The following is a 15,060-nucleotide window of genomic DNA, read 5'->3' as shown; positions in this document are numbered from 1 at the left end:
CTGCCTACTTGTGATCTCTGTCAAATAAATAAAATCTTTAAAAAAAAAAAAAAAAGGAACATAAATAAAAGGTCTGCGGGACTCTCGGAGCACTAAAGCATATGCATGTGAATGGGATTCATACCTGCTGAGCTGAGGAGAACACTGAAGTCCGTTCCCCTCTGTGATTCTCCGCTTTCATTATTGACCTCTTTTTCAATATCTTGATATCGATCCCAGTTAGAGACGATCTTTCTTTTAGAATAATTTCCCTGTTCCTCATTCTCTTCTCCATAGGTCTCTGCATCACTGTCATCTTCAACCTGCAATCATTAGAGACAAATCAATACGCAAGCAGTGGAAATTTCGACCTCAGCAGCCTTAGCAGTAAAGTAAAACCAAACAAAAAAAATAGTACACCGGTATCACGATGAAGAGCACATTGGTAGACCAAGCTCTCTGAGGATACTAAGTATTTCAAAAGGACCCCATTATATCAGAATGTACTTTCAGGGCAAGCTTTTCCTTTAGCTTTGTAGAGGAAATTTGGCAAGTTCCTGCCAAAAAATCTGTGTAACTGATAGGGCTAACATCTACCCCAGTGTACGCTTTTTCAATAGCTGTTTCAGCTCATTGAAACAATCAAGGCTATATGAGTCTTAAATTTAGAGGACTTTAGGATAGGAATCAACCATTTTCAGGGGCACTTGGGTGGCCCAGTCAGTTGAACATCTGTCTTCAGCTCAGGTCATGATCTCAGGGCCCTGGGATGGAGCCTCACATCCAACTCCCTGCTCAGCGGGGAGTTTGCTTCTCCCTCTCCCTCTGTCCCTCCCCACCATTCATGCTCTCTCTCTCACTCTCTAATAAAATCTTGAAAAAAAGAAAAAAAAAATCAACCATTTCAAAGCCTACCTACTCCCAGAAATCGGCACCACATAAATACCTCAGAAACAACCTGCACTCCCAGAAATGAAGGGAAGGCAGGAATGAAATCTGACCTGCATAAGTTTACATGTAAAACGACCAAGGTTGCTTGGAATTGGTAATGATTAAGGTTTTTGCCAGCTGGTGCAATGGGATCTTTTAGTTATGGAAAAGAAGTTAATCCTTTTTTTTAAAGATTTTATTTATTTATTTGACAGACAGAAATCACAAGTAGACAGAGAGGCAGGCAGAGAGAGAGGAAGGGAAGCAGGCTCCCTGCTGAGCAGAGAGCCTGATGCGGGGCTCCATCCCAGGACCCTGAGATCCTGATCTGAGCTGAAGGCAGAGGCTTTAACCCACTGAGCCACCCAGGCACCCCTGAAGTTAATCCTTTTTATGCCCAAGAATGTGGCTTGAGAAAACTGAACTGCTACATAAGAAACTGAGGCATAAGTATATTATTTAAAGTAATTAAAGATAAATAAGCAAATAAAAATACATAAAATATTATAAGGAGGAAGAGGTGGGAAAGAAGAGAGAACAGTTACGGAACTTAAATCCTCACCTTTCATTTCTGGAAGATAATAGGCTAAATATTGATTGGATACATTCAAAAAAATAAAGTCACTAGAAATAAATCATTTCTAGATGTTGCACAAAAATTTGTTATACAGCTAATTTTTTTTCAATTTTAAGGATTAGTTTTTAAAAGTAAGTATTTTGAAAGTTTAAAAAAAGAAATCAACCATTTCAATTTACAGATTTTACAAACATGGTAAGTTTTATAAGTTTTAAATGGAACTCTGCTCAGATGCATTCAAGAGCACAGCTTCCAGTCTTGGGTATTAAAAGAGAGCATGCAGAAAAATGCAGAAGGTGAAAAATTATAAAAGATAAAGGGTCTAGTTTCTTCAATAAATCATTTGCAAGAGAAAAACTGCTGGGGGAGGAGAGATAAACCTATAGATTGAAAGACCTTACTGGTCACATAACCATTTGTAATGTCAGGAACTTGGCTGATATCGGATTCAGACAATATAACTACAGATAAAAATCATTTATGAGACAATCAGAGAAAGGTGAATGACTGGATATTTGATTATATTGAAGAAATACTATTATTTCACATATTTATTGTTTGGTGTGATACTATATCCTGATTTTTTTAAATGTTCTTATTTTTTTGGAATAAATATTGAACCACTTATGAATGAAAAGATAGGACATATGGGATTTCCTTCAAAATAGTGGGTGGAGAGGAAATAAACCAAGCATAATTGATAATCATATTATTCTATCTACTTTTCTATGTATTTGAAAGTTTCCATAATAAAAAATTAAATCTCAAAAAGGAAGATGCATGTAGAATCTAAAGAAATGGTTCAAAGAAGTATCCTAAAGATTATAAAATCTTTATCAAGAGAAAAACTTGGGGCGCTTAGGTGGCTCAGTGGGTTAAGCCTCTGCCTTCGGCTCAGGTCATGATCTCAGGGTCCTGGGATCGAGCCCCGCATCATCAGGCTCTCTGCTCAGCAGGGAGCCTGCTTCCACCTCTCTCTCTCTACCTGCCTCTCTGCCTACTTGTGATCTCTCTCTCTGTGCCAAATAAATAAACAAAATCTTTTAAAAATAAATAAATAAATAAAAATAAAAAATAAAAAGAGAAAAACTTGTGAAATATACTACAACAACCCATCTATAAAAGGACATGTTAGTCTAGACTTTACAAAAAAAAAAAATTTTCTATTACCACAAAAATGGGACATGTGCATTTGAGAAATTGAGAGGACAAGACAGTAAAGAAATAAATAAAAACCCCACATTCTCATCACTTGAGAGTAGGAGCACCACTATTAACGTCTTAGAAAGAAATCTGCTAGTAAATGCACTATCTATATATTTACATGGACTTTTTTTGGAACAAGAATTTTTTTCATCAAAATTCTGCATCTCTCCATCTCAGTTAATGGCATTTCATATAACTATCTGGACTATTTCCAAATTTGCCTGGCCCCAAAAATTTCCTTTAGAGCTGGTTTTATCCAAGCCAGTATTCTATTCAAGGCCATGCCCTGTAGTTCACTGTTTGTCCCTAAGTCCCTTTGAATCTAGCACAGTCTCCATTTTTACAACATTGATTTACTGAAGAGATCAGTACAGGTAGAGTGCAGAAGGATCCATCTTCTGTCTGGCTGCTTCCTGGTGGTACTTACTCATAGGAAATAGTGGATTAAAAAAATATATATCTAAAAATCTGAATGCCCAATGGAGTCAAGTTAAATATTTTTTGGCTAAAAAATATTGGTTGAGAAGGTAAAAAATTATAAAAGATAAATTTTTTTACCTTTGTGACTTCGTACATGATCTATTGTTTAAATAATAAATACCAGCAACATTCTGAAGAAAATAGCTTCCTAACTGATGTGGAACTGGGGGCCAGAAGTAGAGCTGAAAATCCTAGCAGTGTTCAATCTGAGAAAATCCAATATTCCTTTGTTGGCCCACTGGGTAAACATAGTTCAGAGACTTCTCTACTTAGTACAAAATTTCTTAACATTGTTGTAACACATGGTAAAAATGTGGCCTGGGCAGAGTGATTAGCTTGATGTGGAAAAGGATGATGGTCTGAAACACCTGAGGAGCTACTAACAGTGAAACAAGCACCAACATAGGAGGCAGGAGACCCGGGAAGAATGAATGGCCCTGCACTCACCATCATGTAATATTTACTAAGTGTTCATGATGGGCTGGGCCTCACACCACTGAATGACCCACTAATCCCCAACCTAGAAGAATCACTGAAAGATGATCTCATTACCCCCACCCAACTGCAGAGACGAGAAGAGCTGCCATTAGCCTCTCTCACAAGAGGGTATTAAAAAGTAATCGAGTGTAGAACACATTTGATGTAAATTAGAGAAAGGGGTATCTTAAAAACTCCTAGAGATTTTACATGTGGTTCATTTTGCAAAGATCTGGGAAAAAATACGCAAAATTCCAAAATAGAAAGAATAGAACAAATAAGGAAAATACTAAAGAAAGCTATGTGAAAACCACAAAGGCATCACTATTATGTTAACATCATTAAAATATTAATATGCTAATTTTGCATACTGAAAAATATAATATACTGATGGAAAAAGTTAAAGAAGATACAAACGTAAAAACAGCTGCACTCACAGATTAAAAGAATATTGTTAAAGGGCGCCTGCGTGGCTCAGTCAATTAAGCAACCGACTCTTGATTTCAGCTCAGGTCATGACCTTAGGGTCATGAGATCGATCCCTGCATCAGGTTCTGTTCTGAGCTGGAACCTGCTTAAGATGCCCTCTCCCTCCCATTCGTGTTTTCTCTCCCTCTCACTCTATCTCTCTCCAAAAATATATATATTGTTAAAATATCTACAACTAGGGGCTCAGTTGGTTAAGTGTCTGCCTTGGTACAGGTCATGATCCTGAGGCTGAGCCCCACACCAAGCCTGCTTCTCCATCTCCCTCTGTGCCTCCCCCTCTCCCCACTCATGCAAACGCTCATGTGTGTACTCTCTCATAAATAAATATTTTTTAAAAACCTATAACCTCAAAGCAATCTACAGATTCAATGCAATCCCTACCAAAATTCCAATGGCATTTTCCACAGAAAAAAAACCAACCTAAAAATGTGTATGGAGCCACAAAAGACCCTGCAAAGCCAAAGCAAGCTTAAGAAAGAACAACAAAGCTAGAGGTATCATGCTTCCCAATAGCAAACTATATTACAAAGCTATAGTAATCAAAACTGTATGGCAATGGCCTAAAAATAGACACATCAATGGAATAGAACAGACAGCCCTGAAATAAATCCACACATTTAGGTTCATTTAGGACAAAGGGTACACCATGGGGAGAGGACAGTCTTTTCAGTAAGTGGCACTAGGAAACTGGACAGCCACTTGGAAAAGAATGAAACTGGACCACTATCTCACACCATACACAAAAGTTAACTCAAAATGGATTAAGTAGTTGAGTAAGACCTGAAACCATAAAAATTCTAGTGGAAAAACGTAGGGGTAAGCTCCTTGACCTCAGCCTTGGCAATTTTTTTGATTTGACAGCAAAGCAAAGGCAACGAAACAAAAATAATAAACCAGTGAGACTCCATGTCCTGAGTCATGTACAGAACTGTTGAATCACTGTACTGCACACCTGAAACTAATATAACAGTATGTTAACCATACTGGAATTAAAATTAAAAACTTAATTTTTAGAAATGAAAAGGCAACTTCTAGGAGAAAATATTAGCAAAATCATATTAGCAAATCATATCTGATATGGCCCCTCCTCCCATAATGGATTTTAAAAAGCAATTTAAAACAATATGTGCATAATTCTATTTCCATATATTATGGGCCCAACAAAACATTTGCCAATAACAGCACAAAGGAGGTGGGTGAGCACTGAACTGCCCTGCACTAAGGGAAGGACTCAGTATAGGAACCCAAACACACAAACACACAAACAAAACTAGGAATAGGAAATAAGGCTAGTATAACAAAAGCAATAAACATATGCTTATTCTTATTTCCTCTCTCATTCTTTGAAAGATAAGATTATATAAGGTAATAATGGTAACCCTGTATTATTGGCTTTTGTAACCTCTAGATGTAATCTATGTAACGATAATACCACAAAGAGGGGCATGGGGAATAGAGCTATGAGTAATGTCCCTGTACCTCACTAAGCTAGCACAGATCTGAAGCAAATTCTGGTAAGTTAAAATGTATATAGTAGGACCCCAGAGCAAGCACTAAGGAAATGACTAAAAAAACCAAACCAAAACAATTAAAGGAATTTAAATGTTACATTAAAAATATGTATGCAGGGCGCCTGGGTGGCTCAGTGGGTTAAGCCGCTGCCTTCGGCTCAGGTCATGATCTCAGGGTCCTGGGATCAAGCCCCGCATCGGGCTCTCTGCTCAGCAGGGAGCCTGTTTCCCCCTCTCTCTCTGCCTGCCTCTCTGCCTGCTTGTGATCTCCTTCTGTCAAATAAATAAATAAAATCTTTAAAAAAAAAATATGTATGCAAAAGAAACTGCAAAGGAGGAACAGAGGAACAAAATCTACATGAGACATACAGGAAACAAAAAATAAGGCCCAGACATAAATATCTGACCGTGTCAATGGCGACATTATATGTGAATAGATTCAACAATCCAGTCAAAAGGCAGGGACTAGCGAAATGGAGGTTCTTAGATCCAACTATATACAGTCTACAGGAGACACATTCAAAGACAAATATTATAATAAAGTCCTGAAAACCAAAAGACACTGTATGCAAATAGTTCATAAAAAAGAGCCAGAGTGCCTAGGCAAGTATCAGACAAAATGACCTTCAAAGCAAAAATTATGAAACAAAGGAGGACATTACACAATGATAAATGGGTCGGTTTAGCATGGAGATGTGACGACTAGAACATACGCTCCCAATAATCAAGCCCCACAATATATGCAGCAAACACTGACAGAACTGAAGGGGGAGATTGTTCAAACAGTAGTAGATGGTGTGTCAGCACCCACCTTCAGTGATGGAGACCAACTAGACAACAGCTACCATAGGCACCACAGAACCAATAAAAAGATTTGCTCACCACAGCCATACTGCTATTTAATCTACAATAGTAATTTACATGAAATTACAAACTGCTTAATTTAACTGGCCAGTCTATGAACAGTATGTTTGGGCAACACTGTTTTTTAAGTCTCCTCTTACCTTTTCTTTCAAAAGAGCAACCATCTGCCAAAAGAGTATTTAAAGATTATCTTTATCCTGAAGAGCCCTCAGATAAGCCACTAAAACTTGGGAAGTTACTAGTAGCACCTAACAACTAAATAAGAGCCTATGTAAAGCCTTTAATACTCAAAAACCCAACTTTTCAAGGTCCTTGTTTACTTTCTGCTGGAGTAGAGGGGCGTGGACATGGGTTTTCCTGCTTTGAACCTAACTAATAAGGAGGTCGGAAAACAGTCAATCTCACATTTTTCAACAACCTCCTGTGTTCCTCAGAAAATGTAGTTGCACCATAAATGGGGACAGGTGGGATAGAAAGATAGGCAAGAGGACACATTTAAGGAAACCTTCCAACAGAAAGTCACTGGGAACTAATTTCAGTAATTAGGTAATAATGTCAAATATTATCCAACCCAAAGTGTTACAACGTGTGAAATTGGAAAATTATATTAATTCACCTTAACCTTAATATTTTTTTAATTTTTTAATTTATTTTTGTTAACAAGCTTTAAGATAGATCATTACTTAATAGTCTAATTGCCAACTTTTATATTTGTAACCCTAATCAGGTTTTTTATCGGTAGCAGCTGACACTGCACTACTTTAAAAAATTTTTTAATTATAGAAAAAATTATAAACCATCATAATTAAAGAGTTCAATGACAGCTTTTGGTATTAGAAAAGTGTGCTAGCCCTGCACCCCAATGTTTCTAGCAGCAAGGCCAACAATAGCCAAACTATGGAAAGAGTCCAGATGTCCATCAACAGGTGACAAGTGAATGGATAAAGATGTGGTATATATATATAATTGAATATTATACAGCCATCCAAAAAATGAAATCTTGGCATTTGCAATGACATGGATAGAACTAGAGGGTATTACGCTAAGTGAAATAAGTCAGTCAGAGAAAGACAATTATTGTATGATCTCGCTGATATGTGGAATTTAAGAAACAAGGCAGAGGATCACAGAGAAAAAGAGGAAAAAATAAAACAAGATGAAACCAGAGAGGGAAACAAACCGTAAGAGACTCAATCATAGGAAACAAACTGAGGGTTATTCAACAGGAGACAGTGGAGGGATGGGGCAACTGAGTGATGGACACTAAGGAGGGCACATGATGTAATGAGCACTGGGGCTTATATAAGACTGATGAATCACAGACCTACACCTCTGAAACCAGTAATACATTATAATTAAAAAAAAAATATGCCAGCAAAAATAATTTTTATGCAGCATTTCAAGAAGCTAAATTTCTATTTAAAAATTGAATGAAGGGGCACCTGGGTGGCTCAGTGGGTTAAAGCCTCTCCCTTCAGCTCAGGTCATGATCCCAGGGTCCTGGAATCGAGCCCCACATCAGGCTCTCTGCTCAGTGGGGAGCCTGCTCTCTCCTCTCTCTCTCTGCCTGCCTCTCTGCCTGCTTGTGAGCTCTGTCAAATAAATTTAAAAAAACTGAATGAAAATATTTACATATACACTATACACCTAATATACAGATAAACTAATAAGGAGGTTTCCATTTACCATTGTGTATTAAGTAAAATATACATTAGAACATGAGCACATTTGAAATGCAATACGTGGCATATATAGCTACATTATCTACTGAGCCCAGAACAATGTACACAGTATTTGAGCTGCAAAATACTCTAGCCAGCAGGAATGGGAAGAAAGTGGTCCAAATTATCCTCAAATTCAGATGTTTCTCTAGAAGAGAATTATCTACATCTTCTTTTCTTGTCCCTCCTTGTGATCGGTATGCGGGAAAGAAGAAGGGGCAGAGAAAACGGTACCCCAGTCCTCAAAGTAGCTGCTCAGTGACACTTCTGCCAGACCTCTTCACTCATCCCCAGTCCTCATCTTTCTTTTTTTTTTTTTTTTTAAGTTTATTTAAGTAATACTCTACATCAAACGTGAGGCTTGAACTCAGGACCCAAGATCAAGAGTCACATGCTCTACCAATTGAACCAGCCAGGAGCCCCTCCAGTCCTTATCTTTCTTTCTCCAAGTCCTTTTATCTTTCTCATCTGTGTTATTTTGTTTCTGAGAGTTGGCTAAAAAGAGAAGGCACTGAAAGGTAATTACCATTGGCTGGCAGTCTATACAGGAACTAGCGTATGAGATATCTTATTGTAAAGACCTTAAGAATTATTACATCTTAAGAGTTTATGCTTCCATAATTAAGGGCAGTTTGGAAATCAGACTGCAGTAATTTTCATAGGACTAAATGATGATTTCACACTACACTTTGTGGAACTCCTTTTAGGAGGTCCTTGTGCAAAAGAGGGTAAGTGGCAATAGAATCAGTCTCATTTTATCTGCTTTACAACGTGAACTTCATGTACGAATTCAGGCTAAAAAAGGTTTGTGTGCGTGTGTGTGTGTGTGTGTGTGTGTTTAAGATTTATTTATTTATATGAGGCGTGGAGGGGCAGAAGGAGACAGAGAAAATCCCAGCAGACTCCCCACTGAGCCCAACACAGGGTTGATCAGACAACCCTGAGATCATGACCTAAGCTGAAACCAAGAGTCCAAGAGCCACCCAGGCACCCCTAGATTAAAAAAAGTTTTTAAAAACTACTAAATTAGGGCCGCCTGGGTGGCTCAGTCAGTTAAGCCTCTGCTTTCAGCTCAGGTCATGATCTCAGGGTCCTGGGATCGGATCAAGCCCGGCACTGGGCTCCCTGCTCAGCAGGGAGCCTGCTTCTCCCTCTCCTGCTGCTCCCTCTGCCTGTGCACTTGCTCTCTCTCCCTACCTCCCTCTCTCTGTCAAATAAATAAAATATTTTTTTAAAAACTACCAAATTAATCAAATTTGCAAGTTCCAACCTCCAGGGAAAATTCTATGAATTAGGTTAACGTCAACAACTTTTCGAGTAAAGAAGGCACTAAGTGGAACTATAAAGACCATCTGCTTCTTGGTGTGGTTCTGATGTAGAAAAAAGTCAGCATTTTGCTTTGTGAATCCACGGACACACACAACAGAGACACACACAATAAGGACTGCAAGCAAAAACTTTTCTTAGCTCATCATTTAATTAAAAGATTTTATATATTCAAAAATATCAACCTTGATAAGAGGGCTGCACATAAACACTGAGCATATTCCTGGGCGAGCTCAGTGTACACCCCTCACTCACCTTGACCACAGCTGCCGACAGGTCACTTTCTCCTAAGGGGGCAGGTGATGGGTCATGTGCTCGTGCCTTTACTTCCTCTTCCCCAGGGTTGCCATGCATGACCTTAGTGGCCAGATTTCCCTTCATGAACACAGTTAAATTTCCACTCCTTTTATACACCAGCACAGAACTGGCTTCCTTGGTTACTGAGGTTTTAATATCATCACCTTCCACTTTCCAGAAAACTCACAGACCATGAAATAGTTGGGTTTTGTTTTAATTTAGCCAACTTTAAGACACTCCCAAACTCTCAAGTCAACAGCAGGAGAGAAGTTAATTAACAGGGAAACAATTACTGAACTAGAAGGAACCCTCCTGCCCTCAGGTGAGGTCATGTGGAAATACAGGGGGCCAGTTGACCCTATGCCTGAACCCGGGATGAGGTCTTCTACCCAAATTAACCATATCGCATCCTTCCTAAGCACAGACTTCCAATTCCTTAAACATTACTCTCTGTTCTACATTTCTTAAATGCCCCACAACCTCTTTGAGTTGTTATAATCAAAATGAACTCACTAGGAGTGACGAGGCCATTGCCATTGCCTCTGCACCACAAATTCTGAAAATAAAATTAAGATTAAAAAGCACCTGTATTTTTAGTTCCTTCTCCGGACACATTTCTTTCTTTAAATATAACTTCAAATGGCACTTATCTTCCATCTGTCTGTCCTACAGTATATCTGAAGAGGGCTGCTTTCGTTCCTTGCAAACATTCCAACACTACTGCCAACATTCCTCCAACAACTAATTTTTTTTAAAGATTTTTTTCATTTATGTATTTGACAGAGAGAGAAAGAAAGAGGGAGAGTGTAAACAGGGGGAGTGGCAGGCAGAAGGAAAAGCAGACTCCCCGCTGAGCAGGGAGCCTAACTTGGGACTCCATCCCAGGACCCTGAGATCATGACCTGAACTGAAGGCAGACGTTTAACCAGCTGAGCCACCCAGGCATCCCTCAACAACTATTTAAGTAGTTAAGGGGTGACAGTCACCAGTTCAGGCACTGAGAGTAGAAAAACAAATCAGACAAGGTCTTGCGCCTTAAGAACCCAGAGTCCTATGAAGAAATCAAAGAAGCAAACATATACTTAAAGAAGCACCATATGTGTGCATGTGCATTCCTAAGATGTTATAGGAGCACCGAAATAGCACCAGCAATGGAGGAAACAGAGATGGAAGAGAGCTTCAGGACTAGCCTTGTGAGCCAAAGAGAAGGAGGAGGAAGGCATTTCAGGTTGAGGGAACCATACAATTCAGCTCCAGCTGAATTTAGCTGTGGGCATGTGGCCTGAGAGAAATCCAATGAAATCAGCACCTGCTATCTCCCGCTGGAAAGCAGTTCCCAGGATCCAAGAGATTTAGCAAAGAAGATGCTTGTAACCACGGGATAACAGCTGTTCAGAACAAACCCCAGAGAGGTCAATGGGAAGATGTAACAGTAGCAGCATGGTTTTTTAGCCAAATGCCCCACAGAAACCACACAGAGCCAGTAGGATAGCATGATCAAAACTCCATGGCACACTTCCATTCGAACCTGGTAGTAAACTCTCTCCGCAAAGCCCCAAGCATGGGCAGGTAGGAGCAAGTCAACAGCCACAAGTCCTGCATGGTACCTGTGCCTGAGAGAGGAAGCAGGGGGAGTCATGGGGAGTCAGGGGTACGTCTGACAGACCTGAGCACCCCCAAACAAACAACAGGCACTCATGAGGAAGTGTGCAGGCCCACTGAGAACAGGAGCCGGGAATGTTGGGTCTTAGGCACACTGATAGCTATGGGATACAAGGAGTTCAGAGAAAAGCCTGAAGGGGCCAAGTCAGTCTGGGCCCCATGAGCTCTCGGCAACAGCTGGCAAAGCTTCTCGCAGGACCCAGCTCCACTCTGAATGGAAATCACCGCGGGTAGAATCCAAAGCTAGCGGAACAGAGTCTGGTATCATTTTTCAGTAACAACCCACAGGGCTCCTCGCTCCATCCTTTTCCTTCTCCGGGTTCCTATCTCATCCTCATCGATGTGATTTTGTTTCAGAGAGTTTGATAAAAACAAGAGGCGTGAGAAAGTCATTCCCATTGGTTAGCAGAATCACGAACCTGGGCAGAACCACTCTTCTGTCCATTCCCAGCTCCTCAGATGCCTCCACGCTCAGCATGGAGTTTGCTTGGAAGATGCCCGCTTTCTGCCCCTCCCCCCACTCAACAACTTGCTTGCTCTCTCTCTCTCAAATAAATAAATAAATCCCCCCCCTCCCAAAAAAAAGTCCCTTCTCACCAGCTATTTTGGGACATTTTTCGCTTAAGATTTTTTCCTGCAATGTTCCTGTTGCCATGTAGTTACCAATTTTAATTAGATGTCATCAAGATAAGTGATTTCAGTAAGCCTTATTCAGAAATTCTAAAAGGACTGTTCTTCAGACTGAACCAGCCAGTGTCCCTAGGGTCAATAGAGTCTTGATTTTTTTTTTTTTTAATGAAATCATCTAGCCTTCTCCAAGCCTCAAAATAGGCTTTGCCAGTAGACAATATGCTCTCCTACCGTTAGAATATAACTTCTTACTGAACCTTTGCAAGCCTGCTCTACGATACCAACCTGCAGAGGCAAAATGAAAATTTGGTTAAAACAATCATTTGGTTTAAGCCCCAAGGCTTTAGAGAGGAGATGAGGTTCAGAAAAGGACTTGCCCAAGGTCTCACTTCACAGCAGAAGCAGAATGACAACCTGCCTAGAATGCAACCCAGTGCTTTTGCCAACATGTCTCTTGACGGAGCAAAATCTTAGTAAAACAAGTCATTCTCTCTAACGTGTTAAGGCTCTTCACTTCCAAAGTCTTTATGAAGGTTCTATTCAAAACTCCTGACCACCAGCAGAAAAAAAATGACACTTTTTAAATGGCAAAAGAAGTATAGCAAGCCAGACTGAGGATTCAAAAATCATCCTTTGATGTGTGAAGCCACTTTCCTTACATCAATGACACTATCTTGATCTTTCAAAACTCATTCTTGTTCAAAGACCTTATTTAATTTCAAGGAAGTCCTGGAAGATAGCTTAGGATCTTACACATAATTATATATACAAAGATGAAATACTGTTGAAATAGGTCACATATCCACTCCAAACACTTAGCATCCACACAAGAGAGCAAATCTGACACAAAAGCTTATTCCAACTTCAAACCATTCAGTCATTTAAAACAGCAAGGTTCATAGTGTGAAGAAACAGCTTGATAGTAAGAAGTCACTTATGTTAAAAGCAATAAATACGACCACATGGGGAGGAGAGGGCCACACATAATCAGTAACAACAAAGAAAAGATACACAATTTGAAAAGACTTAAGCTTTTCCAAAAAGTACAGAAAGTACTTCAGAGCAAGACAAAAACAGAAGATGATGTCAACAGGTGACAAACTGGTAAAATGTAAAAGAAAAAAAAAGGAACTGTACAAAACAGGTGTGATCTAAAACTATGCTTAATTAAAAGATTAATGCCATCATCTGGCAGAAAACCCTTCTCCCACCACCTCACAATTCAGTCAAATGGACTGCCAACCTCACTGCGCCTTCATTCCTGATGGATCGAAGCTACAGACATGCAGCTGGAAAATCTGCGTGCCTTCAGGAAAGCTCCACATGTGCATTATTCAGGTCCCTTGGCTGAATGTCGGTCTTCTCTCTCCTTGTGAGGAAAAGCTGCAAGATTAACTAACCAGGTCAAATTTCAGGGGATACAAGACCCACTCTCCACACAACTTTTTCGTTGTCCTGTCTTTAGTCAGGGGCCAAACTCAAGGCCCGATGAGTACAAGCTGTTGATTTGCCAGCTCACACTAGAGAACAATGGATCTACCAGAACTTTCTCCCTTCTACGCACCTACCTCATGCTTAGGGGACAGCCCACGGACACGGACCATGACAAGGAAGGACCCCGCTAGACCAACCATCTGTCAAGTCTTTCTCTGTGCACGTGGTTTACCGGACATCCCTGAAACAGGTCCTGTGCTTCCCCCTTCCCTAGCCTTCTACCAGCCGACATGCCTCTCTGGAACTTATCCTCCTCTTCAGCTCCTCCCTGGTGAATAGAGTTATATGCAATGCCTAACATTTCTCTTCTGTGGGCTGGCTGAATTTTTCTGGGTGTTGAAATCTTTGCTTTATCTTCAAGAGCACCTGCACATGACAACATGAACACGAAGAGAAAAGGACGGACGCGCTTGCAGCGCTCGTGCCACCGACTCCCTTCAACTAGAAACCAATAGCAGTCAAATGACAGCTCCTGCAAAAATTGTATTTAGAGACTTCATGTGCAAATATTTTGTAGAATAAATAAGGTGGCACTGTTTACAATGAAGAGGAGTGCACGTATGACACTTAAAACCTACTTCTGCCACACCACGCCTAACATTTGAAAGGCACTCGGCTGGCGTGCACTTCTTTCCTGGCTAAACTGTGTTCTCTCATTCCTCAGGCATCGACTGAATAACATCCTTAGCTACGTGCTAGCAAAAATTCCTTCCTTCTGATCCCCACTACTTTAGCCAATATGGAGAAACAAGAAAAAGAAAATGCACTTTTCAGAGGCAGATAGATTCGACAGACAATTTCCCCTATGAAAGGACAGAATACTATAATCTGCATTTCCCTTCTGCAGCTCTTTTCAAGTGTGACCTTTAGGAAGCTCTTCCAACATTGGGGAGGCCAAAACTTTAATTAAAAGAAAGGGCAGCAAAGACGCCTAAGCAAGGGAGAAAGCTTTTTACCTTGCATTAGAGAAGGTGGATTTTCTCAAAGCTCCCATTCGAGAGGACAAAATGCAAATCCCGGGATCAGGATTATATCGAACACACAAGCTAAGGGCCTTAAAGCTGGACCACAATGCAGTGTACCTAAATAACCACAGGTTGGGAGAATTCCCTTGGGGTTGGCAATACTAACATCACCCATGCCTTATCTTTTGTCCAAGTGTTAAACCATTTACCGCTCTTCATAGAAACTTAAAGCAACACTTCATTCTACCTTCTCAAGATCCCCAACAACAATGTCTAAGTACTCTTTTATGAAAGAGGCACAAATTAAACTTGGGTATTGCTTTCTTCCAACAAGGAGGCCTGTGGATTGGAAATCATAATCAAAACCCTCAACGTGAATAAACGTGAAAAAGCTAAAGCCTATTAGGACACAAGCTCTAGCTGTTTCAGAATAAAAATGCTATATATTCCTG

At 40.1% G+C, this 15,060-nt stretch overlaps 1 protein-coding gene across 1 annotated transcript in view; it reads right to left on the bottom strand.

Moving 5' to 3' along the window:
* LOC111138809 (apoptosis and caspase activation inhibitor) overlaps positions 1-13,783 on the bottom strand; it is a 150,893-nt gene extending 137,110 nt beyond the window's left edge. Inside the window, exons 1-4 of the mRNA XM_022490715.1 lie at positions 13,734-13,783; positions 11,935-11,938; positions 9,816-9,917; positions 125-302 (exon numbers count right to left, since the gene is read on the bottom strand). Of these exons, the coding sequence (XP_022346423.1) occupies positions 125-302; positions 9,816-9,917; positions 11,935-11,938; positions 13,734-13,783 (334 nt within the window). The remainder of the gene's footprint in view (positions 1-124; positions 303-9,815; positions 9,918-11,934; positions 11,939-13,733) is intronic.
* Positions 13,784-15,060: the final 1,277 nt, after the last annotated feature.

The sequence above is a fragment of the Enhydra lutris genome, unplaced genomic scaffold (assembly GCF_002288905.1).
Source record: "Enhydra lutris kenyoni isolate GAN:26980312 unplaced genomic scaffold, ASM228890v2 scaffoldscaffold4, whole genome shotgun sequence".
NCBI classification, from domain to species: domain Eukaryota; kingdom Metazoa; phylum Chordata; class Mammalia; order Carnivora; family Mustelidae; genus Enhydra; species Enhydra lutris.
Note: the sequence above shows the minus strand (reverse complement) of the source record. Positions and strands in the feature narration are given on the sequence as shown.